Source organism: Pyrus communis, chromosome 1, assembly GCF_041283825.1.
Source record: "Pyrus communis isolate YQ-2024b chromosome 1, ASM4128382v1, whole genome shotgun sequence".
NCBI classification, from domain to species: Eukaryota; Viridiplantae; Streptophyta; class Magnoliopsida; order Rosales; family Rosaceae; genus Pyrus; species Pyrus communis.
This window is the reverse complement of record NC_142565.1, coordinates 610941-637160: the sequence shown is the minus strand read 5'-3', so window position 1 is coordinate 637160 and position 26220 is coordinate 610941. Positions and strand designations below refer to the sequence as shown.

The following is a 26220-nucleotide window of genomic DNA, read 5'->3' as shown; positions in this document are numbered from 1 at the left end:
TATCTTCTTTTTATTTTCTTTACAATACAAGCAATACTGAGTGAGAATGAACTCAAAAACAGAACCTCGACTGTAACGATGAATATGCTCGAAAAGTGATGCGGGTAGAAAACATAGAAAATGAAGATCATGTTCTCATAGACTCTTTTTCAATAGTGGGTTTTGGTGGTAGTTTTGTGGGGAGGAGAAAAGGAAAGAGATTGAGGGGTATAAGGACATAAAAGAGTAGTGATATTGATAGCTAACATGCCAACAAGAAAGAAAAGGAGAAACAAAAAGGAGGGAAAATTCATTGTTTTCTACGTTAAGGAATTCCCAAATTTACACTTCAACCCTTAACCTTTAATAATCATGTGGACTTGTAATGCATGGAAGCAACGTCGCAGCAGAATCGTTGGGCATAATTCTACCAACCCAACAATGGAAATGAATTTGTCAATTGAACATACATCAGAATGTCCTAATTCCAGTGAAAAAAAAATAAACGAAAAATATCTGATAGAGATGTCTGATTAAAATAACTCTCACGCTTGTATCGAAAAATTAAGAAGTCGTACTTCGTATACTTTCTGCAGAGTTCTACACAAATTAAACTGTACCATTTAAGATATCAAAATGCTTTTAAACTGCAGTTAGTCGACTAATTGACCACTTTGAAACTACAACCTATTATGGAAGAAAATATGACCAAATATGGTTTGCCTTTACAGCCTTTGTGGTAAAGATGCTTTTCACCTTTTACCACCTTCAGTTTCATTAACTTTATGTCAAACTTTTTAGTTCCGTCAATTGGCGAAAGTGTGTTGCAAACCGCACACCTTTTGTTATCTTTGAATAATTTTTTACCGTTGGATTAAATGATTTAAAGAAAAACAAAAAACAGAAATTAACATGAATTGTGTAGAAGGTAAAGGGAGTGAATAACACAACCCCCGAGACTCCAATTCAATGGCAGCTGAAAGCGGTAATCTATCAAAAATTCTCCCGTGCAGGACAAATCTTGCGAGATCGTAGCCTGTCAACATTCAGATCCGGCAACTACCACGCAAGATTTCTCCCGTGCGCAGTTGCGAAAAGCCATTAGATTATAGCAATTAGAGTGTTTAGCACTTAAGCACGACCGTCTCTTGGCGTATCTTGCAACACACAAACGCTTCAACTTTCAGTGCGTCCTCAAAAGAAATATCAAAAGGAAAAGTACCTTTTTAACGATACGAAAGATAGCTTGCGTCTCCAACCTGATAAAAAAAAAACTTGCATTTCAACATCAATCGAGTAAATTCTGTACAACAACACCAACCAAGCTTTAACCAACCAAGCGAAGACATAAACAGGAACTACTGAACTACTTCTCACTGTTTACTATTAACCTTCACTGCACCTCTGTCTCTGGCTATAGCAATTTCACCACTTTACAGGCACATATTAGCATTTGTAAACAATGGCCAAGTTAACGCAGCAACACTATTTGAACCAAATCTATGCATACTCTATACATACCCGGGTGGAGAAACCTACTTGTGTTCCGGTAGTTTAAGGGAGGTCAACAAGTATTAGTGTTAGTTATAGTGCTGCATTGAGGCTACTTTATTGTGCTTAGAGTTCAGGTTAAGAAAGGTAGTATACTATATATGATTATTTGGGTCGGGCGAGAAGCCCTCTTCCTTAGAGCAGCTCCAGTGTAGGAAAGGCCCCCAGGGCAACTACCTATTGAAACCCCTCCAATGAACAGTAACTACCTTTAATGAACAATAATTATCTTTTGCATCTCTACCCCTAAACTGAATAGCCATGGCAATATACAATAAAATATTAGTATTTTTTATTTTATAAAATAATAAAAAATAATTTTATTTCAAATTTCGGATATGATTTTTAATCGGTCTCGTTGTACCACATTTCATTAAATAAGAAATTATAACCCAAAGTATTTGAGAAAATATAAAATTGTGGTGTAAGGTGGAAGATAATGATAAGATATTTATAGAAAAATTAAATCTTTTTTTTTTATTTTAATTTTTTAATTTTTTTTCGGATTTTTATTAATTCTTTACATTTTTTATTAATTTTTTACATTAAAAAAAAAGTTATTGCTTTTTTACATTTTTTTTTTTTACTTTTTTATTAATTTTATAATATGGCTAAGGTTATCTTGACATCAGCCTTGCATCAGCTTGCCCTAAGGCACTCGGGTCTGCGATTCGAGCCCACCCTCTCACTCGGGCCCCCCCTAAGCCCAATTGCCCGGGTTGGAGCAAGGAGCTAGAGCAATTGGATAGAAAAAGTAACCGGTCCACCGAGCTACTACAAATGCTGGACTTGCTCTTACAGGCGCTCGCAAGTCGCAAGTAACAACTGCCAAGGTCAAGCATTCATTGTACATCGTCAAATGATCAAAATCATCGGTACAGTATATTGCGGCAATGTTAACTGCTTCCCAAACAACCATTATTGGTCACTCCCTGCTCTCCCATACAGAGCACTTTCCAACCCGAGGCTACTACGGTGAGGGCTCTCTCAGCCCTGATTGACCTCAAAGGGCTTATAGCTGGGGGTGTACGTTTGATAAATCTATCTATTAGTTTGGGTAGAGGCCCTACTCTGCATATGCCCGAACAGACTCCGCCTCTTTTCTTCCTTAAGTTGGTTACTAGCTCGGTTCATTTCGTTCATATGTGACTTGTGTGAGTGAATGATCAACTACCAAGTGAATACAGGAGTTTGACAAAACTGAAAACTGCAAAGAAATCATGCAAATATATAACTAAAGGAAAAGTTATCACAATCAGAGTCTCAAACATTGACGAATTTCGTAACATTCACCCGAAAACTGCATCAATCAGTTCGCAATGAACCGAACAAAGACATCAATTATGCAGTATATACTATATAGCAGCTGAAAGCCACAAAACAACGTCTTACAGTACAGTATTGTGTAAATTTCACAGTATTTTACAGTATTAACAAGAACTACGTTGTTAATTTGTAAAGAGACAATTTCCTTATATCAAAAAAACAAAAAAGTTCATCACTTGATCAGTAACTAATCAACAATTTAGGGAATCAAGACTAACCCATTTCCAAAAATGCTTCTTGACGTACACAGCCTCGTGAGCAATGCTCATCGCACCGCCATCCGAATACTCGTGCTCCTCCTCGGTGCAAAACTCACCTTCCGGCAAGCCCTCCACCCAAGCATCCACCGAGTGCAGCACATAACACGCCGGCAACCCCGGGTACGACATCGAATGCCGCTCCTCCACCCTCTTCTCATAAGAACCTGGAACAATCTTCACAATTCCGCTGCTTTCCGAATTCAATATTGAACCGAGCTCTTCCATAACCGCCCGGTTCGCCGCAGATTCGTGGTCCTCTCCCGGCTTCATTTTCTCTGACAATGGCCGGCCTCGGCTCCTGACGCTGCCATCCGATAATTCTTGGTGGGATTCCACCAAAACCCGGGATTTATTGTCGATGATCCGTACCGTCACAACCTGAACCGTTCGAACCGGAGGGGATGAATTGGCTAAAGAGCTTTCGCCTTCGGAGAGCTCGAGCCAGAGGTTGTGGACGTTCTTGGTCCCGGGCTTGACCCCCCAAGAGGCCAGAGAATCGGAGAGCAATCGAGGCTTGAGCCACTCGGAGAGGGACTGTGGGGTGGGGAAGCGCTGCTGCTGCTGGCGGAGGGACATGGTGGGGATTTTGAATAGGCGCCGAGGGTAGGAAGGAAAATGGAGAAATGGGGTTTTGGAGAACAGGGTAGCTCGGGCGGAGAAGGAGAAGAGGAAGCAGATGGAGAACCCCGTCAGGAGGAGATCGGGTAGCGTTTGGAGGTTGTTGCTGACTACTTCTTGCGGCGACATGTCAACAACTGCGAAGATGATGATAACAAATCGCGATTGGAGGTATTTGTTGTGGGCGAAGGGGCGATGAAATTTTGGTGATCAGCTCCATTCTTCTCTTCGAACTGAGTCAACACCGAAGATGGAGAAGAGTCAAGACGAAATGAGGGAAAGGGTTGTGTTGGTGTTTGATGGGGAAAAAATAAGAGGTGGGAATTTGAGCATATCAACTAAGATGAAACAACAGGCCTTCAAGGAAACAAACAACAATAATAATCAAGTCTTATTTCACTAAGTAGAATTGATTTAATGAATTCTAGAATGTTACTGTCCTTGACTCTGTGTCAAATCTTCCGTTAGCTTCAAATATTTTATATATTTTCTTATAATCTCATTCTAAGTTTTTATCTGTCCCTTTTTTCCTTCAAGAAACCATTTAAAAAAGGGTTGTTTAGATATAGGCCCATGCAACTCATATATCTCGGATAAAAACCCACCTATGAATCAACATCCAATAAAAACCCAAAATTTAAATAACTTGCCACATAAGAAAACAAGTAACCTATTAATATAAGTTATTTACAATTTATGCCACAACTTTCTATAACTGTTCTCATACAACCATTATTAGCTAACCATTATGGCTAACAATTTTAACAATTTCTTTTACCAATCTAATAATGGATTAATATAATGCATTACAATATCTCTTAACTATATAACTTTAGATAAATTATTTTGCGAACACATAAACATACATATGATAGTAAAACATAAAATAGAAGATACATTTTTTGAAAAGTTAAATTGTAGGTAAATTATATTCATACGAAAACAAAATTGTAGATACACTATTGTTGTTAAAAAAAGTAAATCTTTTATGTAGTATTGTAGATACATTATTGTCACAGTAGGTAAATTAGTTTCATATAAAATAAAAAAGTAGGTAAATTATATTCATACAAAAATAACATTGTGGATACATTATTCTTAAATAAGAACAGGTAAATTTTTGTCCTAAAATTTGAACAATAGGTACATTATTTTATTGATAAATATTTTAAAAGATAGACTATTTCACTAAAAAATGTATATATTTAAATTGAAAAATGTTGTTAAGATTAAGAAAACTTGCCAAATTAATTCCTATATCAAATTACAAGCAAATTTTATGGAGTGAGAGCAACATGAATCAACCGAATTAATTACAAAACGTGGAAATCTTGAATTCTCATATAACATGCAATGCATTTAGAAGTACCCTTTTTATTATTTTTTATTTTTGTAAAATCATTAATCCTCCTTAAAATCTACATATGTTTAATTGTGCACATTAAACATGCAAAAAGGGGTATTTTAGGCATTCGAAAAATTTAAAATGTGTAAAGTCAAACATAATTAATGAATTTGCTTATGTGAAGTCTAGTCATTGGGTTTTATTCGAGTAAAAAATTTATGTCGGGTTTTATATGAAAGAAATTGAGTTTGAGGGGTTAAAGTCATATTTTCAGTTTAAAAAATTTAACAAAGGAAAAAGATTTAGACGGCTCAAAGTTTGTTGAGAGCATTGGTCATTGGGCATGTTTATTCATTTACGAAAGGATGGAGTAATGAATAAGAATGATACCAGTTGTTCAGCCATGAAATAAACAATTCTCTGGGAATTTTATATCTAATTGATTTAGTATTAATTGATTTTTATTGCTTGTGTGCGTCAATAAAGACTTGATGTGTCATGAAAAAGAAGAATAATACGTTATCATTTTAAGAAGAGGTTCTTGTATGAGATCACCGTTGGTGTTGAGCTATGAGTATTGTGAGAGGGGTAGGACACATGGAATCGGGTGAACATAAAAATAAAAAAAACCAGAGTTAGGTGAGCCATGGGTGTTTTTAAGTGAGTGTCGTAGGGAACCAGTGGTTCGGTTTCCCTACACTAGAATTTGTCCATTTTAAGGTATAAACTTAAGGGCTAAAATGAAAGGCCACATATTAAGTAAGAATCTCTATTACTGGAATAATCGACAAACAAAGCATGCAAACAATTGCATGGCGCTCTCACCGCTTGGCCTTCCTCCATGCTATCCGTGCACACAATGCACATTATCACATGGCAGTCCTCCTCTTCTGCTTCTGCTTCTGCTTGGCGTCTTGTTTCCTAGAGAGAGTCTTGGTATTACGGCTGCAGCACCAGCAGTTGGTTCTTGACGGATTTAACTATGCGGTGAACAAGTAACGGTGCCAACCGAAGGAGAAGGCCGCCATGAAGGAGTGGCTGCTTGTGGTGGGAATGAATCGTTCTAGCGGACTGTGTTCAGTACATATGTAGCTTGTTAAACTGATGGCGTAGTTTAATGAGTGAGCAGTAGTGCAACCTGATCATGTTTAGTAGAATGAGAAGATCGAGTAACATTCTATCATGCATGAGGACCACTGAGATGTGCTAGGGCAACAATGCTAGCTCTTCCGTGACCCGTTTGATTATCATACCGTTTTACTCTCACTTGTAAAGGTTGCTACCATTTAATAATTATTTTGTTTTTATTTATTTATTTATTTTAAATTTATTTTAAAACTCAAAACTAAAAACTCATTTGACGATTGTCTTCAGGTTTTAAAAAAAATAACTAAAACTAAAATAAAAACAATTAATTTTACTTTTTAAGTTAAATTACTTTAGTCTAAAGAAGGCTTTTCAATTGCACTGTACAAATGAATAGCTTTTGGATCCCAATTTCACTCTATTTACGGACATGCCATTACTCTAAGAATTTTGTCTGGGTTTTTTTTTTTTTTTTTTTTTTTCTTCAGGTTTAGTTGTATGGGCTTTTGCAGGTTTGGGCTGTCACCAGGTTGGTGGGTTTTGTTTGTGGTTGGGTTTTTCGGATGGATAGCTGACACGGGCAGGCCTAGCCTGCAATGATGCCAGAGAGAAGAGAGAGAGGAGGAGTCGTCCGATGGCAGAGAGAAGAGAGAGGGGTCGTGCGATGCCAGAGAGAAGAGAGAGCAGAACTCTTGGAAGGAAAAATTGAAGGAGAGAGGGAGGGGTAGGATGAGCAAAGCAATAGGTAGGGCTGCTCGGAGTTTGGGTTTTGTTTTTTCTCGGTGAGGTAAGCTTAGAGAAGCGGTGAGGCATGAAGGGACACCTAAACCGAGGGTTGGTTTCAGAGATTTGGTCCCAGCTGGAAGCTATCTCTGCAAGCATTGATGAGGATTTCTCCCAGCTGGCAGCTTCATTTCCTTTCAAAGCTAAGTGTCCCTTTTGAACCGAATTTTCCCTTATTTCACTGTTTCTGGTTTGAACCTGCTTAGAAACTTGTTTATTTTTTTTCCTGCTTTGTTTTCTGTCTGGTTCTGGTTCGGTTATTCAAATTTTAGTTGGGAGTGCAAGATATGTTTTTAAATTATTAAATTGGGACAGAAAAACAGATATTTTGTGCTGCTTTCTTCACTGTCTGATAATACCACTTCCTCTTCATGTCTCTTTTTCTTCATGTTGTGTTGGTCTTTCAGTGTTATAGCTTCTCTGCAGAAATCAAACTGTATGCAATTTGGCCCTTTTTGTTCATTACCCTATTATTTGTTGTTGTGCTGACCCTATGAATCAAATAGTTAGTTTTTTTATCCCTCTAAAATACATCATGCATTTGGTTTTTGTTCATTCACATATGATGCACTGTGAATCATTTCCTGACAAATATGTTGAGATATGTTATTTTTGGTGGCAAATTATGGTTGCTGTTGTTAGAAATAGATTTAATTTTTCTGTTTGGTTTGATTATAGCTTATGTCTTTTAACAAGCATGCTTTTAAAGTTGTTGTCAAGTGTTTCTCATCGTAAACATGATCAGCAACTTTGGCTTTCTATGCGTTTTATATGATAAAAACAACAAATATATTGATCTTCAAAACCAGGGTTTAGGGTTGACTATCATTCAATTTATAGAATTTCACCCCTTTTATTTGTTTTTTTTATTTTATATTTCAATCCTCTTTCAGAATACTAATCCAAATTTATTAACCAGGTGATATTTCACACAATCCCGAAGTTCGTATTTCTCGAATTGGTGTTGTGTGCAGATTACTGGTGGTCAGCTTGCTAAAGCATTGTATTTAGGTGAAGGTATTTGACCTCCTGATCAGTATTCAAATTTAACTTTTTGTCATATATTTTCAGCAGATATTGTAGTTAATCAATTCGTCCCCTGACGTGTTTGAACTTAAGTGAAATTTTTAAATTCAAGTTTGAAAATCTTCTTTTTGGTGAAGCTATTTGTACAAGTAATGAGACTAGGAATGGCAACAGGCAGGGTAGGCCGGGTATTCGCATCCTGCCTCAGCCTCTAAACAGGGCACTGACAACTTTTCATTGTTTAACTTTTTCCTCCCTTAGATAGTTGCATATGTTAGATTTGTTAATCTGCTTCTTACACATGTTGTTTCCTAATGGTGAAGGTGGGTTGCCGGATGCATGCGCAGATTACTCGAATAGACGAAGCTAAGAATGACTTGGTATTGAGTGAGAAGGAAGCTTGGGTCAGTTGGATTTCGACATTTAATTTATTCATGTTTTTTGTTGCTTGCTATGTTCTCTCATTGTTTGTGCTGAGATTCTGTGATCTTAATTTTCATAAGAACTGACATTGGTTTGCTATATAATGTTTCAGGAACTGTCAAGAAAATATTTCCATATGGAGCCCAAGTGAGGATATGAGAAACTAACATGAGGTATAATGACTTTCAAACTTACGTGTGTAATTACCTCCATAAGTGTGGTTACAAGTTGAGCATTTTCTTTGTTTTTTTTTTTTTTGTTGTTGAAGCTTTCCACGCCTTCTTTGTATTCTTTTTCCTGTTTGTTGACAAATAAGATCATGTTTCTTTTTCTTCTAATTTTTGAGTGTGTGTGTATATATATATATTTCTCTCCACCTGCCAGAGTCATTCTGGCAGTTTCCTCCTGTCTGATAACTCTGTTTTTATTTTTTTCCTGTTTGTGGTTTTTAGTCTTTGTCATTTAATTGGTGTAGCTTTGCTAGCATCTCTGTTCCGGCAGTGTGTGATTAGTGCTAATGGAATTTCAGCATTGTTTCTGAGCTATTATTTTCGTCGTTGTTTTGTGAGTTAGTGCTAATGGATTTGCTGTGTTTGCGGTTTTCAGAAACTTGGATCGTTGGATGGAGCACTTGGCCCTTTGGCTTTTGAGGTATATTTATTTACGGTGGTTTCATGACTGTTGTTACATTTTTTTTTTTTGCGCACGTTGGGACTGGATTTGGCTATGTAATTGTGGCATCCTTTGACTATGTATGACCACGATAATAGTGGAATGTATAATTGCTATGTCTTAAGTTGGTGTAATGTTAATGGTTTGCAGATGCTTAGGAGACCATCTATTGCCATCAATAAAATTGCCATCGATGAAATTGGGTCGAGAAATAATGTTAATGGTTTGTAGAATTATTATTAACAAGCTCTTGTTGCTCCCATTGTTTGTTAATTATTATTAACAAGTTTTAAGGCACAGACCCATTGGTTATTGATGGTTATTGGCTCAAGGCCATTATTGTTTCACCGCTGGTGAGATTGTGTTGTTTCTTGAAGATTTTTTTGGTAAGGTTCATGCTGTGTGCTTTTTTTTTTTTTTTTTTTTTTTTTTTGGTGTTTCTTGCAATCATAAAGTGGGTTGAGCTTGGTTCATGAAAAAAAAAAAAACAACAAATTTATTGACTTTTGGACGTGTTTCGCTTAAAAACAGCAAGTTGTGATGTGTTTGTCGTTGTAAACATGATCGGGAACTTTAGTTTTTGATGTGTTTCGCATGATAAAAACGGAAAATATATTGAACTTGAAAATAAGGGTTTAGGTTTCACTGTCTTTCCATGTATAGAATTTTACCCTTATTTTTGGTTTCTTTATGATTTCAATTATCTTTCAGCAACCTAATCCCTAAACTTATTAAATTCATTGACCATGTGATTTTGGATTCAATCCCGAAGTTCCTATTTCTCGGATTGGTGTTGTGTGCTCCTTTCTGGTGGTCAGATTGGTAAATCATTGCATTTTACCAGAGGTATTTGACCTGCCTATGCGCCTTTCGTCTCTAAAATGTTTGAATATAGTCATCTTGGGAGTCGTGGTGTGATCGTTCTTCTATTTCTTAGATTCGACCTGTTTTTAATTTCTCATTTAATTGGTGTAGCTTTGCTCATTTAACTAGAATTTAATCAAATTTGGTCCTCAAATTTCTCTGAATTGCTAAAGGATTTATTTTCTTTGGAAATTTCAAAAACTCAGGTCGTGGGAGGAAGAAGCTAGTTCATAATTATTTGGTGTTTGGAGTCCAGTGGATTGGTATCCATATCTTATAAATATGTTGGCCAAGACATATGTTAGCTTTCATTTTGTTTTTTCATTTTCATTTCTTATATCTTGCTTTTGCTTTTGATGCATAATTTGAAAGCTTCTGGATCATAATATGAATTTTGGTGTGTGAGTGTGTGCAGTGTTTGTGCATTTCAAATTCTCAAGCGTGATGATATTGCCTAAACATGTAGATTTTACACTGCTTTTGTGCCATGCAGTACCGACATTCTATGTGGCCTCTTAGCTAATGATACAATCACATTATATGAACTTGAATGAGTTTTCATGTCACAGTTTCAATTTCTTTGCTTTGTTTGGAAATTTGTGCGTTTATCTTCGGAGCACTTAATCGATTTAGCTTGCAGTTTAACTATTGAGGATTCTTAATGTATTTTGGTTTTACCTGGATTCCATTTCTGTGATTGCCACCCTTAGTTGATGGTATTATCTTTACAATGGATTTAAATTGGGGATTTGGAGAATCTAATAACAAAACTAAATTATATGTTCCATGCTTTTCGTTTTCATTTAAAAAGTTGGAGCTTTGGATCGGGATTTTTCTTTATTGAACTATAATTTTGTGCTTAGGAGACTATCTGAAACTGCTTAAATTTGTTTGCATAGGAACTTTGTTTTTTCTTTTCGCTGTAATCTGTTTTGTTAAAGGTGATGATAAAGATTTATCAATATTGTTTATTCGGAGTTAGGTGGAAATTGGAAGCGAGTAAATTGTGATTGTTTATCCAGCATTTGATAAAATTGGGGAAATAATGTTAATGGTTTGTAGATGCTTAGGAGACTGTCTGGGGCTGCTTAAATTTTATATATTCAATTGCATAGAGTCGACATGACATACACAACCATGGTCAGATTGCCACCCTTAGTTTGTGGTATTATCTTTACAACACATTCAAATTGAGGATTTAGAAAATCTAATAATAAAACAGAAATACATGTTCCATGCCTTTTGTTTTCATTTTGGGTTAAAAGGTTGGAGCTTTGGATTGGGATTTACCTTTATTAAGCTATAATTTTGTGCTCTGGACACCAACTTGGGAGTCTTAACATGATTGTTCTTCTATTTCATAGATTCCAAATGTGTATAGTATCTCATTTAATTGGTGTACCTTTGCTCATTTAACTCAAATTTAATAATATTTGGTCCTCCAATTTCTCTGAATTGCGAACGGATTTACTTTCTTTGGAAATTTCAGGAACTCTGGTTGTGGGAGGAAGAAGCCGATCCCTTGCTATTTTTAGGTATGCGATTATGCACCCTGATTGCATGTTCAAAGTCTAATTAGTTATATAAATTTTTTATTTATATTTGCAAAGCTTTCGTACTTGGATTTTAAATATGTGATTGGTTTGTGAAAAAACAATACATTGGGTGCATGTGTTTTTTTATCATTTAATTCTGAAAAAGCCAATATATGCAACAGCACCTGATGAAGCAGTTTTGTTTTCATATTCCAATTTTAGTTGGTTTCTGTAAAGATTCTAATGGTTTTCTGTTTTTAAATTTGTTCCTATTAGATTAATGTTTTCAATTTAAATTTTACTCCTTTCCAACTTACGGTGCTTCACTGAAAAAATGATAGAGATTTTAACGTGTGATCTTATTTTAGCTTGCTAAAAATACAATGATTCATCGTATATACATGCTGTGTGCCCCACGGTAATGCACTGTTTTCAGTTGGTGTGTCCTCTGACTCAAATTTAGAGATGGTTTATTGACTGTTTAGTTTGTTGAACGACATCCTTTCCTACTTTGTAAAGCTTATTTTCTTTATTTTTGCTCAGATTGGCTTACTCCGCTCTCTCTCTGTCTCTGATTCTCTATGTGATTCTGTATTCCGTAATGCCATTTTTGCTTCTGAAAAAACCCTATTGCAGGTTCCATTTCCATTTCAAATTTTCTGTTATGCTTTGTGCTGCTGTGTTTTTTCTGTTGTTAATGAGCCGCGATTGAAATATGCATCGATTCGATTGAAATATGCATAATATTTTAATTAGTTTTTAACACTCCTCATAGGCCATTATGATTAACAGTTTAATACGGTAGCAGAAACATTCTGTTATGCTTTGTGCTGCTATATTTTCTGTTCTTAATGAGGCTCGATTGAAATGTGCATCATATTTTTGAAACTCTTTATCTCATTGTTTTTTGAGTAATTTTCTGGAAGTGAGGTTAAATACCAATTGGTGCTCTCTGTCTGAGATTTAATTCTTTTTTAACACTCCTCATAGGCCATTATGATTGATAGACGATAGCAGAAATGCAAATTTGTGCACCTATAGTTTATGTCTATTAAGTAAACCCTCTAAAAGTATGTAAGCTTGGTAATTATTTTGACACAAACATGAATAGCCTGTGGAGTTTAAGATTGACATCATCTAGGGCACAGATGAAACCGTGGCAAACTAGCCATTTAGTCATTCAAACAATTGAATGAAAGAATAAAATTATGGCAAAAGTGGTTGTTTGGGAATGATTGGACATAATTTTGTTCTTTCATTTTGTTGTTTGAATTACCAAATGCCAAGTTTAGCCAGATTTCATCCGTGCCCAGGATTCTTATCCGCCAATCATCCATGTTAATGAATCTCGATTCATATGGCTGTTGATTTGAAATTGCTTTTCGCTGTGAGCAGGGTGCAAATGGTTAATTAGTTAATTGTTTTCACTCAAGTTTTGCTAATTGTTCAAATGAGTTTTAATTACCTAAATCATGTTATGTTTTTAAATGGGGAGGTTAGTGGGATCTATTTTGATAAGTCCCTTTATGCCTCGATGTGAAGCCCACAAACCAATTTGTCTCTATGTGAGTGATGAATGAAATCATTAGTTTTAGGGTCATTGCTCTTTTTTACACCTTCTCAATGCACTTATGTTATTAATCATGGATATTTTTTGTTGGCAATGATCTGAGTAAGTACCATTTTGCTTGATTGTTCCAAAGTATTATGTAGAGATTGCTTTAATATCTTGGCTTATTCGCTGTATGTCAAGTGTCTGAGATAGGATTTAGGAGATCTGGTTTAGGTTTTGCAAAGAGAAAGATAGGGGGTGTCCAAGAGAAATGTGGGAGGATTTAGGCAAGGGATTTTAGGGATTTGTTTAGGGTTTCTTTTTTGCGATTTGCAGATAGAGAGATGGGACAAGGGTGAGAGAGAGAGATGGGAAGATTTTCTGCAAGGGTAAAGCGAACGGGTAAGGGAGGTATAGGTATGGGTAGAGATTTAGCACATAAAAGAAGATGCGTGAATCATTACAATTAACCTAATAGTGATTTGGTTCAACGTAAAGACTACTGCTAGGGTACTCAAGTCATTTTCTTAATTTATGCGCATATATATTATACATAACCAGCACATGTTTTCAAAGGATGTTAGTGTTCATGCACCTCTGATATTTTATTCTGTTCATTTTGATTTTGTTTTTCAGTTGTGGTTATAGGATTGTTTTGTCTCTTTTTTTTTTTCTTTTTTCTTTTTTTTCCCTCTGTACAACTTTTCTAAAATTCAACTGTTCTCAATTTGGTTATTTGAACCGAAGCCAGTTAGGCTATGCCTTTGGAAGGTCTCACTGCTTTTAAAGTTGAATGGTGCTAACTGAATATAATGCGTTCATTCTTCAGTGTGTGAGTGTGAGTGCATGCAGTGTATCACTTGGGCCGTTGGCTTTTTGAGGTATATTCATTTATAGATATTTTGTAACTGTATTGTTGAATTTTTAATGTATGCTTGGACTTTAAAGGGGCACCGTATTTATGGGTTGTACGATTCTAGGGAGATAAGGAGAGGGGATTGAGAGGTCATGCTAAGGAGAGTATGTTCCTTGCCACACAGGAATATACTTCATATAATAGCAATGTCATGATGTGTGGCATGCTTTAACTAAGGGATAATTTTGTGTAGTAAGAAAGCCATATAGAGAGTCACATTTGTGTTTTTGTTTTTTTATTTTTTTTTGGATTTGGTAACTGAAATTTTATGTGTGAACTACATGTTTCTTCAGGAAACATAACTTTTTTGGAAACCATCTATTTCTAATCAAAGACATTCAATTTCTTCCCACTCATTGTACAATGTGTTTATATGCCAGCTCACTTGAATGTATATAAAAAATAAAAAAAAACTGATTATCTTATTGATCTCATTCACTCATTATCCCTCTGTTTGTTCATAATTGTGTTGAATTTATTCAACTTAAATGTGTTTTATTCATCCGATTACACCTAAAACAACAGGTTCCCGCAGCAACGCGCAGACATATTTTCTTGTTGTAATCTATTACCTACATCATCGATATAATTTCTAACTTGACTACTTTTTACTATGTACGGATTTATCACAAAGTGTGATACACTCAAAGCTTCCGCACATAAACTGTATTATTATTTTATTATATCCTCAATGTGACTTTGTTCTCGAACGCGAACAAATTTTCAACTTTCAAGAAAGAAAAAAATTGAAATGATTATTAATGGACCATATATTATTCACACGTACACGCTTCCTTATGTATTCATGTTCATTTTGAATGTAGAAAGATTAAAAGGAAACTAATTACGTACACGCTTGGACCAGGATTTGATTTTTTAATTTAAAAATGTGGTTTTTCGTTAAAATGAACAGTACTATAAGCTTTTCATTAAAGTTCCCAATATTAAATTTGGAAACTGTTATTAGCACTCCAAAAATCTCATTCTACACTCCTCACAAGTGTTATTTTCTTTCTAATTATAAAAAGTTTGGAGTGCGAAATGAAATTTTTGAAGTGCCAATAACAATTTCCTTAAATTTATAGATAAAAATTTATAAACTAAATGACATAGAAATTGACGGTTAAAGTATTGCTTAAGCGTTGATAATGCTAATTTTTCATTAGTGACACATCATTTAGTTTGTAAACTTTAAATTTAGTATTCCTAGCATTACCGATCAAATAAAAAAGTAATTAGTAATAGCATTTTCTTTTTTGTTAAATGATAGATTTTGTTAGATTAGATGTATTATTAGTCACCGACGAAGTTCGAACTCACGCCGTCATGTAAAAGCTTAACTCATTTTCTCACTAATGAATATATTATTTTCAAATACATATCGACTGCACGCTAACAAAGCCAGCTACCTCATGAGCTGGTAATCGTCACCAAACAAGTAAATCATCCTCTCCGCCCTCCATGGATCCAGACATCCAAATTCTCTCTCATTTTCCCGTTGACCTTTTGATTCTGGAGTAGTCCAATTCTTTGGCAATAGACTGGATCGACACAGTGGGCAGGTAAACTGACCCTCGTCAACCCAAGCATCTAGGCACTCTTTGTGAAATACATGTGAGCAATTGGAAAGTTCTCTCACCCCTTGCCCTCCTTCCACTCTATCCATGCACACAATACACGTATCGGTGTGCGAGTCGTGATCCGAATCCCGCTGGTTGCCTCCTCTATATTTCACCACCGGGAGTTGGTTCTTCACGGATTCAGCTATGCAGTGGACCGGTAACGGCACCAACCAAGGCGAAGGGGCTACTTCCGGGAATAAATTATTGTGATCTTGTAGCGCATCATGGTCAGAATAATTTATTCTCGGAAGCCCGTGATACTGATCATCACATAACATAAACATGAACGAGTAGTAGTGTGTCTTGATGATTCTGAGGAGATTGAGAAGGGAGAGTAACATTTTGATGAGCATGTTTCTTGATTGCTCCATTTCTTTGTCAGATGAAAGAAATTCTGGAAGTATATATAGCAAAAACAGAGTAGTTACAGAGCCTTTAAGTGGTGAAAGCCTGAAAGGATTGGAACCTTCAACACTGAATGAAGATGGTGAAGGATCAGCTAATTTCTTTAACAGAAGAAGCCAGCAGTAAAGACAGTAGGGTAAGAGAAGCTTCGGCGGCCCGCAATTTCGGTGAGTGATAAATGTACGCCTGTGTGTTTGTGTCTTGGCCTCCCTTATATACATGATTCATGAAGTTACCTGAGTTGAGATGGTGACAGCTTAATTAGCAGCCGGTAGACATATATATATTTAGCCGGCAGATATTGGAAGTTGATGTTATTTAACTGTTTTTGGGTGTATCTAATGTTTAATCGTAAATTTATACTACCATGTATTAAATACTGTAAATTATTAAAATTTATAAACTAACTAGACAGTCTAATAAGAAAATATTTATTCAATTTACGGCGAATTTATTTATGGACCTAGGTGGTCAAGCCATCTCCAACCGAATGAGGGTCAAAGGGCCTCCTTTAGCCATATCGCCCTACAAAAAATTATATTTAACGAACAGTGTCAGATCATATTTTATACAATCTCCAACCGAGGGGACCAAAGGGTCATAGGCCAAACATAGCCCTTTGACAAAAAATCATCTCCAACCGAAAGGGCCAAATGGTCATAGGCCAAACATAATTTATTATTTTAATTGAATTAATATGGTGTTTGGACCCAAATTTACACCATTGGTCCGTGCAATTAAGGTCATTGAGTGAGTATAGCTCCCAACCGTCGGATGGAGAAGTGAAGATAATTTTGTTATTATTAAAGGATAAAATTATGATTTTTATCATAATAATTATCTTTTAATATGAATTATCTTGACATATTCTTAAACAGGATAGGATGCAGATTATATCCCCAAGCAAGCGATACAGTTCAAATTAATTTGGGATGTCTGGCGTGAGGTGATGGTGACAGATTGACAAGTAGCCAGAAATGAATTTAAAATGAATTTAAAATTCATTAAATGGGGATTAGAATGCATGGATGGGTGATGAAATTATGATAAGATAAGAAAGCCTAGGTAGGCTAGACTTTTAGTCATGATGGGATAAGTTAGGATGGGCTATTATTATCTTTGAAAAGTTAGCCATCTGAAGATAGGTTTTAGCGCTTATGTCGTGGATCAGTCATTCTACGAGTTTGAGTTTCAGTCGGTTTTTACACTATCAAGCCGTGCCAAGCAAAAAATATGGGTGCTATAAATACAGAGTCTCAAGCAACATTCAAGCCCCCTCCAATTCAACACACAAACTACCCTGCGCAAACTATCGCTTTACGCAAAACCTCTCAACAACCTTGAGATTTTGATTTTCTTTTTCCGCAAACACATCTTCAGTTTGGATACATAACATTGTGAAGGCAACTGGTGACATCTTCAGTTTGGATAAACAGCACTGTTACCGTAGAATCAGCCGACCTCGGAGCACCTTCAGTTTGGATAAACAGCAATGCGTCGATGCCGATTGGTTATCTATCCAAGTCCTGGTCAAGAAGGATTTTCGAATCTTTATTGGCATAGGTCATCTTATTAGCATTCTCAGCGAAGTGAGGTGTTACAGATTACTGGGCTTGGCACATTGAACGCTGAGTTGTTTTATGATTGGATATTCACAAGTACATTTTAGAGTTCGGCATTCTGACAGCCGAACCACATTTACCATCAAGACATACATTTCTTTTAAGTACTTGTGTCCATATAGTTTGCTACCAGTTCGGCGTACTTATACTCTTACGAATATAATCATTGTGGCCGAACCCGACGTCGACGATTCGTGAACTTCGCAAGACTAACAGCCTTGTCTTCAAGCTCTAAAGCCCGAAGGCCAAGACGTGTTCCTTCCTCGGCCGCAGTTGCAAAATCAAGAAGTCAGCAGCGCACTCAACGCAACATCAACACATTTTACTCCTCGACCAACGAGTTGGCACGCCCTGCATCAGCCGAATGACGTAGTTAGCTCATTAGTTACTCGGCATGCGCGCCACGTAGGTTTGATAGTTTTTAGGGTCAACATATGATTACTTAAATTAAACTATCATATTAAAATAAGGTTTTCGTACATATTTTGAATGTCACTTATTGCCAAATGAATAAACCTCCGAATTTCTTATCTTTATATAATCTCAATAATTTTTGGATAGGACTTTGAGTGACACGTGTCGCTAACGTGAATAACTCTCAAGATTTCTTATCTTTATGTAATCTCAATAATTTTTTGAATAGGATTTTGACGTGTCGCTAAAGTGAGTAGCTCTCCAGATTTCTTATCTTTATGTAATATGAATAATTTTTCGGATAGGATTTCGAGTGTCACTTGTCGAGATGTATTTGGTTGTGCAAATTTTAGATATGATTCTTATCTACATGGCATTTCTTATCTTCAGCTTTCCAATGTTAATAAATTGGCTGGATATTGGGGTAGAATTCACACACCTTCATCTTTACCATCTCCAATATCTCTTTCAATTCAAGTTTGCAATGAATTCCAACTTTGGATCCTCTTTGCATTCCAACTAGGGGTCCTCATCCAATTTCGAATTGGAAGATAAATGGGCGCAGATAAGACGAAACGAGAAGATGAGGAGTTCGATGAAGAAGTTGAAGTATGGTGCAACACAACATACATGGCAACAATGGTTGGGGTCATGGCGTGTAAGGAAACTGAAGAACAACTTTAATAGGGTGGCTCTGTTGCTGGTCGCTCTTACAAACCACGAAATAGAGAGATGGCACATGAGACTTTGATGAACAACTACTTTAACTTCAACTCGGTGTACACAGAAGATGATTTTAGACGTTGCTTCCGGATGAGGTATCATGTCTTCAAGTGTTTACTTCATGATGTCCAACATGTTAATCCATACTTTCGACAGAAGATGGACAGAGCAGGCCGTCCTGATTTATCACCTCATCAAAAGGTTATTATTGCACTCCGAATGCCCCAGCTAATGCGATTGATGATACATATGGTATGTATAAGTCTACATGCCTTGATAATCTTGCTGAATTTTGTCACACAGTTATTCAAATTTACAAAGAGGAATACCTCTGTGAACCAAATCAAGCAAATATAACTTGGCTCATTCGCAAAGCTGAAGACCGTGGCTTTCCGGGCATGATATGGTCATTAGATTGCATGTATTGGCAGTGGAAGAACTGTCCCACTAGATGGTAAGGAGGATTTAGCGAAAGATCTAGAAAGCCGACTATTATGTTAGAGACGATTGCCTCATTTGATACATGGATCTAGCATGCTTTCTTTGGAGTCCCAGGATCCCAAAATGACATTACAGTACTTGGGCGTTCACCCATCTTTAATAACCTAACAGAGGGTAAATCACCTCAACTTGACTACTACATCAACGGACGTTAGTACAATATGGAGTATTATTTGACAGATGACATTTACCCAAGATGGGCGACACTTGTCTGAGCAATTGCAAATCCTGTGGATGATACCCAAATGTGGTTTACCTTACACTAAGAGGCATACCGAAAAGATGTTGATAGAGCTTTCGGTATTCTACAAGCACGGTAGAAGATCATTAAGGAACCGGCAAGAGGGTGGAGTCAAGATAAATTGAACTTCATCATGATGTCATGCATCATATTACACAACATGATTATGGAGGATGAGTGAGATGGCTATATTGATGGAGAGTCTGATGACGACCAAGATGATCCAAATATGTCAATAAGGGCTTATGCGAAAATATATGATGGACCTAATTTGCCTTTGGATCCAAGAACTGGTAATATCTCTTTACACGAGTACATGAGGTGCCATAGGATGATACGTTCACGTGCTACATACAAGTACCTACAACAGGATCTTGTTGCACATCTTTGGGCGAAAAGAACCATGGAATAGACGTTTAAGTTTTATGTTGTTAAATGTTTTGTTTAATGTTGTTTAAGTTTGAATAACTCCCCCAAGTAATACTAGGGTAGAGATTGTGTTGTTTAATGTTGTTTAATTTAAAGAGTACAACAACTTAAATTTAAAAACTACAACTTCAATTTAAAGAATATAATCATCATCTTCATTAGCCATTGTAGGAGTATAGTCGGATGTAAACAACTCATGTCGAGCCATAATTTCCCTCTTTTTCCTATCAAAATATGCCTTATTCATTGGAGTGTACTCCAAAGTGTTCCTTTGCATATTCCTATCATCCATCTCTTCTTGTATTTGTTTTAGTTGTTCTTCATGCCTACGCTTCATTTCTTCCAAGGCAAGGGCATTTTGTTCCGCCATTAGTCTCAATAAGGACACCATTTCCTCTCGAAAGGCTAAATCATCATTTGCCTTACCCTTTTCCTTCAATTTTTAGGCCTTGTTTCGTCCCGTAACCCTAGGTATGGAAGATTCACCCAGAGACGGATTTTCTACCCTTGTTTCTTAAATGATAGGAGATCCTTGTTCATCCCCAACTGCGTTTGAGGAAACATTTCTAAACATCGGCATAGGACCAAATCTTTCTTGAGGTGGATCTTGAAATAACACCCACATTGTACAAATTTTCCAACAACGGTGATGACTAAAGGGCTTTTTCATGTCCTCCATATACAATTCTTCCGCTTGACGTACCTAGAAAATATAATTACAAAAATTAAAGGAAATTAATTTATGAAATTAAATGTAATATAATTAAATATTTAAAATAACTTGTGAAAATACTTACTTCGTCGTAGTAATTGGCTTTGCTTTCCTGTCTGCTTTAGGCGTTTAACATTGCTTGATGCCATTTATTCAAACTTAGTTGAAGATGTTTTTTTCCATCTTGAAGAACAACTCTCGTGATTTCGGGGATTCGGTGGAGCGGTGCCTTCGTAGAACTCATAGTACTTTTTGGACGTACAAGTCCAAACACCTTCACTTGTTTGAGAACTCTCCTTGACACTATCTTCTGAGACCTATCTATAAGCCCTACAAAGAACTTCATCTTCTTTTCGGGTCCAAACTCTTCATTTCATTGCAGATGTGACCATTTGAAAATTATTGAAAAACTTGAAGGAAAGATTATTGGAAGAGGTAAGAGAATAAAATGTGAAGAATTGCAATAAAATGAGGTAAGATAGTATGGAATGGTGCAAATTATGTAAGAAATGGTGTAGGAACGTCATGTTGACGCCAGGTTACTGTTGCATTTGAATTGTTGGGTTGGGAGAGGGCTGGCTGGATAAGGCTAGCATGTTGGCCTGATTTCAGTTTTTGGCCCGATGAGGCCCACAAACCCTTTGGCCTAGCTCTCGGTTGGAGACCGTTTTTGTGTCATTTCAAGCTATTTTTAGCCCTATGACCATTTGGCTGGATCGGTTGGAGATGGCCTCACGAGACCACTGAATACCCAAAGAATTACCTATGAGGACTTTCAAGGACCACCCAACAGATAGGCATGTGCTGAAATTGAAGAGACCTCAATGTGCATGTGCAGCAGCAGATGAGAAAACAAAGGCTATATTTTATAATAAAAAAAGAACAACACTTGGCAGCTCAAAAATGAGTCGGAGCTCCTACACAAAACCCTTAGTATTTTAATCACAAAGTTTTGTGCTTATGATCATAACAGTTCATATTATGAATCACACTGTAAAGATCATCTATGCAAAAAAATAAATTAAAACTAAGGTCGTTTAATCAATCTATTGTAGTAAATACATAGACGGTTCGTAATGCTTTTATCAATACCGTTCATTTGTTTTCAAACAGTTTGATGACTAAACGACCTTAATTTTAATTGATTTTTTGTAGATGTGATGTTTATAGGGTAATTTATAATTTGAACGTTCTGATTATAAACACGAAGTTCTATAAATTGACAACGAACAATTTTGATAAATTTTGAATATGAGTTTTTACTTATATTTGAGTAGCCAAATATTGTTCATAAAAAAAACCTGACCAAATGGCATCATGGTGAGCGAGTTCATTAACATATTAAAAACAAACTCTCTTTCCTTCTTGTCGAGACCCAATAACGCCCATTTTCTTTACAAACCTCCAATCCCCAAATTCCAACCATTCAATTACCCCAACCCCAATTTATCCACCAGGACACCATCAACTGGTCAACTTCTCTCCTTTCCAACCACCACATGGTCCATCTCTCTCCGCCACCACATAAGCCCCGCTTTTCAAATTTAAGTAAGTTTTGATCCAAGTTCCTATGTATAGAATGTTAATCAATGAAATTAATGTATACTGGATGAAAATTTTGGATTCGCAATATGATTTATGAAAAAACTGTATAGAGTTTTCCCTCTCGATTCATATGGTGGTTTTGCTCATGCCCATAAGTAATGAATAGAACAAATCCACAGAAAATTTAGTCTATTGATAATGAATATCATAAACGTATTCAAATTATGAAACTTCATCATAGACAAATTTAGTTTTTGCAGTTTGTAATATTGTTTTGTCTAAATTATTTTGGAAACTTTTATATTGGTACCACCCGACATTATAATTCTGGATCCGTCACTACATTATAGTTAAAAAAACCCTAAAAAGAACAAGAAGCACTAATAACTTATCTCTTACGTTTCGTAGCCTGTATAGAGCATTGAAACTAGAAATTTTTCATTGACGGAAACACTGGTGATACATCGCGTGTTTTTATATAAATGGTGGGAAATTTTATTTTTTAAGTTACTAACTTTTTAACATGAATATCACATCATTTGTATAGTGATACGTGATGTACCATCCCGTGTACCGGTCACACTAAAAAATCTCTCGAAACTAGAATGTAAGAAGCAAACCTGCTCTCTGCAAGTTCGGAAACCGTCCATTGTGAATGCCCTAAACAGTAAGAAGCAAAACCTTTTTTGGTATCCATTGAGATGCATACATATGTTAGCTACATATAGACCAGTAGAGTTTGGTTGGGACTTCTTCTGAAATAACTAAAACCGCTTTCTAGTAAAAAAAAACCAAGAGAGATCCGCCAAACTCCTCCAACCCTTAGCTTAGACGATATCGAATTTATTTACAAAATAAAAAATAATAATAATAATAATTTTCACTTGTTTTGTGGGATGAATGAGAAACGAATCATATCATCATATGCAACCAGGAAAAACCGCATGTCAGCTCAGCAGCACCTGATTTATTGTTTCCCCAATCTCACACATTGCAAAAGACTACAGAAACACAACAACGCAATCGCGTTTGATCTGGGAATCGATATCGAAACAATCCAAACTCACTTATATATAGCACCAATCAAAATTCTCCGACAACTTCCTTTTTTTTATTTATTTTCTCAATAGAGTAGAGTACTGTCAAACACGAGGGCATAACATATGCAATACAGGAGAGGCCAACACTAACAGGTACAATTAGCGTTGGATTAGACGAAGCGTGTGAGGGGAAGACACGCTACTCACATTGCGGGTCTAGACCAAGATAGCAAGACTAGTTGATAATCAGCAATAAACATATCTCTAAAGAGTTCAAAGCTAACCATATTCCTTTATAAATAAGCCTCATAGGTAATCGAAGAACTATTTCCAGCTAACTTCCCCTAGTGATCATCAGTGCTTCCATCAAGACAGGACGCCTGCATCGAAAGCAGTTAACATGCAATTTATCCCGTTAATAAGGAGAAAATGACTGAACCAAAGTGAATGAAAAAAAAAAATCACAATGCATTGTGATCGGACACACCCCTTTTACCTTCGACACACCTCTTAATTTCAGGCCGTCGAATTCAATGAATTGAATAGGATAAAAGGACATAAATTAACAACGGGTGTGTGAGAGGTAAAAAGAGGTGTGTGGATAGCATCACCCCATTAATAATGTGCAGATGCATAGTAGCAGTTAACAATAATGCCTAACTCATTAATAGTGAAGAAACAACTAGACAAGAAGGCACCAGGATTAGATAAACAAACAAATAGTATACATATGTATATTGAACAATTTTTCCGAAAAATGAAACCTGTAGCATAATTACAAATACATGCGGACAGTTGCCATGCGAATGAAAACTTCACAGTCTAGGTTTCAATTGTACACAGAGTGTGCCATAATTGTACACAGAGAAGAAGCTCATGAACAGATTGGTAAGGTTGGAAATTCAAAGGAACCATTCGCAAACAGAACATAAGGTGAACAATGACACCAGATCATCATGCTGTAATTGGAGGGTGAAAAGAAGAAAGAGGAAAGCAAACCACAAATTCAAAGGGAAGACGACTTTGATGTTCCAAAACCAGGTGTAAAAGCATAAGCCAAAATGCAATGTCCATAAACGCAATAGAATGAGTTTGGTATCTTCAAACAAGGAAACATGTAAAGAAAAAGAACCAAGAAGAGAACCAAATTAAACTTAGAGCTATACTATGCTAAACCTATCTTCCTAGAAGAAAACGTAAACAAATTGGCAGGAAGATGGAGTGCTCCCACAAACGTAAATGTTTTTCAATAATTATGCAACAGATGCACACGAACATCTATCCCAGATTAACATATCCGCGACATTAACCAGCAATTCAGACATGCAAAACTTACAAATGAAAACAGATCAGTCTTAAACTATGCAAAACTTACAATCGAAAACAGATCAGTCTTAAACTAACTTAAAGCAAGCAGTGATGAATTCAATAGATTTAAACAAACTAATCAATTTAGAGCAGTCGTAAAATCAATTAACGTAAGCAAAGCAGAAAACAATTGAATGAACACTTACAATCCATATCACAAAACAAGCTTCCCAGCTTCCCGCCCTCAAACCTTCAAAAGCTGCATCTTGTTAGAAAATGCAATGGAAATCCAATCAGGCTGTGCAGCAGACCACTGCAGCTGATTAATCTCCGCACCTGCGGAGTACATCGACATGGGGTCGATTCCATTCGGCCCAGCGACCGTGGGCAGGTCCCAAATAAGCGCCTGAGTGTCATCCCCAGCAGAGCAAATGTGCCTACAACTCTGGGGGGCCCAAGCAATAGCATTCACACTACCTCTGTGCCTCTCCAGCTCCGCCACTGGCATCGTCGGCGATCGGATGTCCAAGATCACAACTTTATTGCTATCCATCAAAATTGTGGCCATGTACCTCAAATCCTGCTTGTTCCAAGCCAATCGAAGCAAAGGGGTATCTGGCTGAGGACTCTCATAGATGATAGTGGAGTGCTCCTTGTCCCTCAAATCGAAAATTCTCACCGACCCATCAGCCGAAACCGAAGCAAAAACCCTAGCTTCCCCCCACGCGATGTCGTACACCTCTTTATCGTGAGCAATCAGCTGCGTCTCGACGACCCCCTTTTCGATGTCCCAAATTGTGCAGGTGGTGTCGATGCTGGAAGTCCCAATTCGCCGGGGCTCAATGTCGTTCCAATCGAATGACGTCAGCGGAGCGCAAAACTCGCTGGTCTTGCTGTTATTTAACACCTGGATAGGCTCGACGGTGGAGTCACCGACCTCCCAAAGGCGGAGGTAGTCGCCAGAGGAAGCTAAGACGTCGTTGGTTTTGTGGAGGGCGTTGGGGTTCGGGTGGAACATGAGCTTGGTGGGCGGATAAGGGTGGTCGAAGGAGAGGGTCGGGTTCGGCTTTATTGAAAGGGTATCCGGGTCGAAGGAAAGGATGTCGACCCGGTTCGAGTACTCCTCGATAAAGCTGCCGACGGCGATTCGGTGGTGCTGGTGGCGGGTTCGGGTTTGGGGCGAGGCAAACGCCAAGGCGTACAGCGGGTACGGCGACTCGTACGTCACCGAGTTCTCCGCCTTGAGATGCGATTCTTGCGTAGAGTTCTCCATTTTCTTCTTCCTCAAATTTTCTGGGGAAAGTGACGGAAAATTTGTCGAGGGAGAGAAGAGGTAGTCAGGGGAAGGCTTCGGCTCCGATTTCTGAAGCGTGGGAGTCTTCGGGTTAGGATTTTGGAAGGAAATGCGCGAAGAGATTTCTGAAGCAGGCGATGCAAAGTGAAGAAACGACGTGTAGTTTGCGCGCGTGTAACGGAAAAGTTGGTTGGTAAACAAGTCAAACAGTCAAAGTCGCTAGTGTGTGTGCTCGCACACGTATTTTGACTGGACTTCTCCATGGGCTTTGATGGTATTTAGGCCCACATGTACATGTGATCCAGTATATGAAAAGGTTTGGATTACTTTTGGGCCTGAAAGTAGTTGGACTTTGAAAATCCCATGGATCCAAGATTACCTGCTTTCAGTGGAAGTCCAATGGATCCAAGAGTTCATGTTTTCATGTA

The 26220-nt window shown here is 37.0% G+C and overlaps 2 protein-coding genes and 1 long non-coding RNA gene across 6 annotated transcripts; 1 reads left to right on the top strand and 2 right to left on the bottom strand.

The window, feature by feature from the left end:
- Positions 1 to 577: 577 nt before the first annotated feature.
- LOC137720337 (uncharacterized) lies at positions 578 to 4039 on the bottom strand. Its single transcript, XM_068459393.2, has 2 exons — positions 3075 to 4039; positions 578 to 1238 (listed from the first exon to the last, which is right to left on the bottom strand). Exons 1-2 carry the CDS (start codon positions 3861 to 3863, stop codon positions 1206 to 1208), a joined length of 822 nt encoding a protein of 273 aa, XP_068315494.1. The 5' UTR covers positions 3864 to 4039; the 3' UTR covers positions 578 to 1205.
- Positions 4040 to 6768: 2729 nt separating this feature from the next.
- Positions 6769 to 14716, top strand: LOC137721291 (uncharacterized). Of its 4 annotated transcripts, none has more exons than XR_015960446.1 (6): positions 6769 to 7965; positions 8298 to 8378; positions 8510 to 8570; positions 9004 to 9048; positions 11423 to 13901; positions 14462 to 14716. It is a non-coding gene; the product is annotated as an uncharacterized LOC137721291 (long non-coding RNA). The 4 variants fall into 4 exon arrangements; XR_015960447.1 differs by lacking the exon at positions 14462 to 14716 and having other exon boundaries at positions 11423 to 11468; positions 13768 to 14292; XR_015960445.1 differs by lacking the exon at positions 14462 to 14716 and having other exon boundaries at positions 11423 to 11468; positions 12012 to 14292.
- Positions 14717 to 23239: 8523 nt separating this feature from the next.
- Positions 23240 to 25957, bottom strand: LOC137720572 (protein TRANSPARENT TESTA GLABRA 1). Its single transcript, XM_068459655.2, has 2 exons — positions 24705 to 25957; positions 23240 to 23570 (listed from the first exon to the last, which is right to left on the bottom strand). Exon 1 carries the CDS (start codon positions 25769 to 25771, stop codon positions 24743 to 24745), a length of 1029 nt encoding a protein of 342 aa, XP_068315756.1. The 5' UTR covers positions 25772 to 25957; the 3' UTR covers positions 23240 to 23570; positions 24705 to 24742.
- Between the last annotated feature and the right edge of the window lie 263 nt (positions 25958 to 26220).